Below are 3,238 nucleotides of genomic sequence, written 5' to 3'. Positions count from 1 at the left end.
TCCTCAGACCAAACCCACTATTTATCCTTCTTTAGCAAGTCCGTTAAAGGACTAAGCTTCTTGGAATACCCCTTTATAAACTTTCTGTAGTAGTTTGCCAACCCTAGAAAAGATCTCAACTCTGTCACTTTGGTAGGTGCAGACCAATCAAGGATAGCTTTCACCTTTCTCTCATCCATTCTGACATGGCCCTTATTGATCCAATGCCCCAAAAACATCACTTCTTGGCGACAAAACTCACACTTCTCCTTTTTGACATATAACTGAAACTCCTTCAGTTTTGAGAAAACCAATCTCAAGTGTTTTAAGTGATCTTTCAATGACTCACTATAGACTACAATGTCATCCAAGTAAACAACAACAAAGCGATCAATGTAGTCATAAAACACATTATTCATTAAGTTGCAGAAGGTTGCCGGGGTATTAGTTAGCCCAAACGGCATTACAAGAAATTCATAAGACCCATAACGAGTTACACATGCAGTTTTGGGTTCATCTCCTTCTGCTATACACACCTGCTAGTAGCCTGCAAGTAAATCCAGCTTAGTAAAGTAGGATGCCCTTGACAACCTGTCAAATAAATCTGCGGCATTGGGCACTGGATACTTGTTCTTCACAGTCACCTTATTCAGAGCCCTATAGTCCACACACATCCGCATTGAGCCATCCTGCTTCTTCTGGAACAACACTGGCGCGCCATACGGTGCCTTGGATGGTTAAATATAGCCAGACTCCAGCAACTCATCCAACTATCTACGCAGTTCAGCCAGTTCTGAAGGCGCCATCCGGTATGGGGCCTGAGCAGGAGCCCTAGAACCCAGCTCCAACTCTATCTTGTGATCAACAGCACGTCGAGGGGGCAATTGCTTGGGTAGTTCTGGTGGTATCACTTCTGCAAATTCTTCTAGAATTTCAGCAACAGAATCTGGAAGTTCAACAAACTGGTCCAGTTTGATCTCTATCATAGCTGCAAGAAAGGTAGAGTCTCCCCTCTTCAAACCTGTTTTCACTTGCAATGCAGAAGTTATTTCGATGCAGCCATATTTACGATCTTCCTTCTTTTGGTGCCCATAAAGAGCTACTGATGGAATAAAACATGGACAACTCCTGTCCCAAATAAAAACTCCTCCCAAATATGGCATAACTCCTGGGCTTTCGTAAGGAACTCAACTCCAAGAATTAGATCAAAATCATCTAAGGGTACAGCCATAAGACTAACTACGCCCTCCCAACAACCAACTTTCATAGAAGTGGTGGCCATGCCTAAGACAGGCTTGGCTTCAGAATTCACAGCTTTCATCTTATTAGCATGTGGAATTAACTTTAAATTAAAGTTACTTACTTCCCTCTGCGCAATGAAGTTATGAGTGGCTCCCGTGTCCACCATTGCCAAAACTTCCTTGCCGTTCAGCGTCACCTGAATGAACATGACCCCTTTCAACTCCATGGACTGTTCTTCAGTAAGAGCATTCAGCATTTGCAGAGGATTGACTCGGGTTGGACCACTTTCCGAGTCTGAGTCTCCTTTTGAATCAGCGACAATAGCACTCAGCTTCTCCCTCTTGGGGCAGTCCCTAACACGATGGGGACCATTGCAGATGAAACAACCGTAGTTGGGCTTAGTCCTACTACTGCTCCCTTTGTTATTATAATTTGCCTTGGCCTTGACAAAGCCACTACCTTTATCCTTCTTTTGATTCTTGTCCTTGAACCTGAAGGACTGGCCTTTGTCTTTTTTCCCCTCATTGGACTTCTTCTTGTCTTATGTAGTAGACCCAGTCATCTTGAAATCTACAAGACAATCTGCCGCTGTCATGGCAGTAGGAAGGTCCCTCACACCTTGCCTACGGAGTTCTGCCTGAGCCCATGGTTGCAATCCGGACATGAAATTGAACAGCTTGTCCTCCTCTGACATATTTCGAATGTCCAGCATCAAGGAACTAAAGTCCTTCATATAGTCACGAACGGTACCTGTGTGCTTCAATTTCTTCAGAGATTCCCTTGCAATCCATGCAGTGTTCTGAGGCAAGAACTGGTCCTTCAATTCCTTCTTAAGGGTCTCCCAAACTTCAATCCAAGGCCTACCCGCAGAAGCATCGTCCTCTGTCCATGTGCGCCACCATAGTTTTGCATCACAAGCATCACAAGACAGATACATGCTTGTAATGGTCACCTTCTCGCCATCGGGGATCCGAGCAGCCTTGCAGTACTGCTCCATGTCCCATAGGAAATTCTCCAACTCTTTGGCATTTCGGGTGCCACTGAAAGACTTGGGATCCGGCACCTTGATCTTCTGTGAAAGAGGATCACCACCGCCTCTAGAACTCCCATGAATGGCCCTCTTCACCAAGGACACTTCATCTTCAAGGTCTTTCAGGTTCTTCTTGAAGACGTCAGTCAATAACTCAACATCTTCAGAGATACGGGTCAATTGCTCTTTGGTGGCCTGCATGAAGTCACCAAACCCATCAGGATCAGTCTTCAAGATCTCCACTTCAGAAGCCAAGTTTTCAATTCGAACAACAAGGCTCTCTGCACCATCTTGTACCTCTGTTTCTGTAGGAAAACCCACGAACTCTTCCAAACGGGAAACTTTCTCACGAGTATTACCTCCAGCCATCGTAGAACGGGGCTTTGATACCAATTGTTACAGGGCTAAATTACACCACGAATTTTTGCCTCTGTAATGGCACTTGGGGCCACCAAGTCTCAGCCAACACAACAACACAATACACACAGTATAGAAATATAAAGAAGGCATACACAGTTTATAGGGACAAGCCCCAACCTTTGCTCATATTAAACATATTACAAAGGAACATGAGTTCGTACAAGGAACAACCAAGGCTCACACCCTCCTCTCTGTTCCCTCTACAAAGCCCACCTTAGCATTATATAGGCCACTCTCAAAACCGCCCATAACTGCCTACTAAGATGATGGATGACACCCCCATCCACCTAAGGTCCTGCTGGCACCCTCTAAATATGCCAGCACTATAATGTAGTTGATAAGCCCAACTGCTAGACTTGTTGGCATGTTCTGCTCATGCCACATAACCACAAGAAGTTACATTCTGCATAGTGGAGGAAACCACCCTTAACCACCTGTGTGTTGGTCTTCTCAGAATTGTGCCACATGCTTGGGAGGTTACTCAGCACTCCCCCACTTCCCATGATGAGTGGGAAGTGCTAGTAACTTCCCCCAACTGACCGAGCCCACTAAGCTACCACCTCTTGT

At 45.2% G+C, this 3,238-nt stretch overlaps 1 protein-coding gene across 1 annotated transcript; it reads right to left on the bottom strand.

Annotated features, from left to right (window-relative positions):
• Positions 1–749: 749 nt before the first annotated feature.
• Positions 750–2,620, bottom strand: LOC132309170 (uncharacterized). Its single transcript, XM_059807506.1, has 3 exons — positions 1,840–2,620; positions 1,237–1,761; positions 750–1,081 (listed from the first exon to the last, which is right to left on the bottom strand). The coding sequence occupies exons 1-3, from the start codon at positions 2,618–2,620 to the stop codon at positions 750–752; spliced, it is 1,638 nt and encodes a 545-aa protein (XP_059663489.1).
• Positions 2,621–3,238: the final 618 nt, after the last annotated feature.

Source organism: Cornus florida, unplaced genomic scaffold (genome assembly GCF_030987335.1).
Source record: "Cornus florida cultivar Cherokee Brave unplaced genomic scaffold, ASM3098733v1 CherokeeBrave_3.0.0_Hap2_Chr05, whole genome shotgun sequence".
NCBI classification, from domain to species: domain Eukaryota; kingdom Viridiplantae; phylum Streptophyta; class Magnoliopsida; order Cornales; family Cornaceae; genus Cornus; species Cornus florida.
This window is presented reverse-complemented; position numbering and strand designations above follow the sequence as displayed.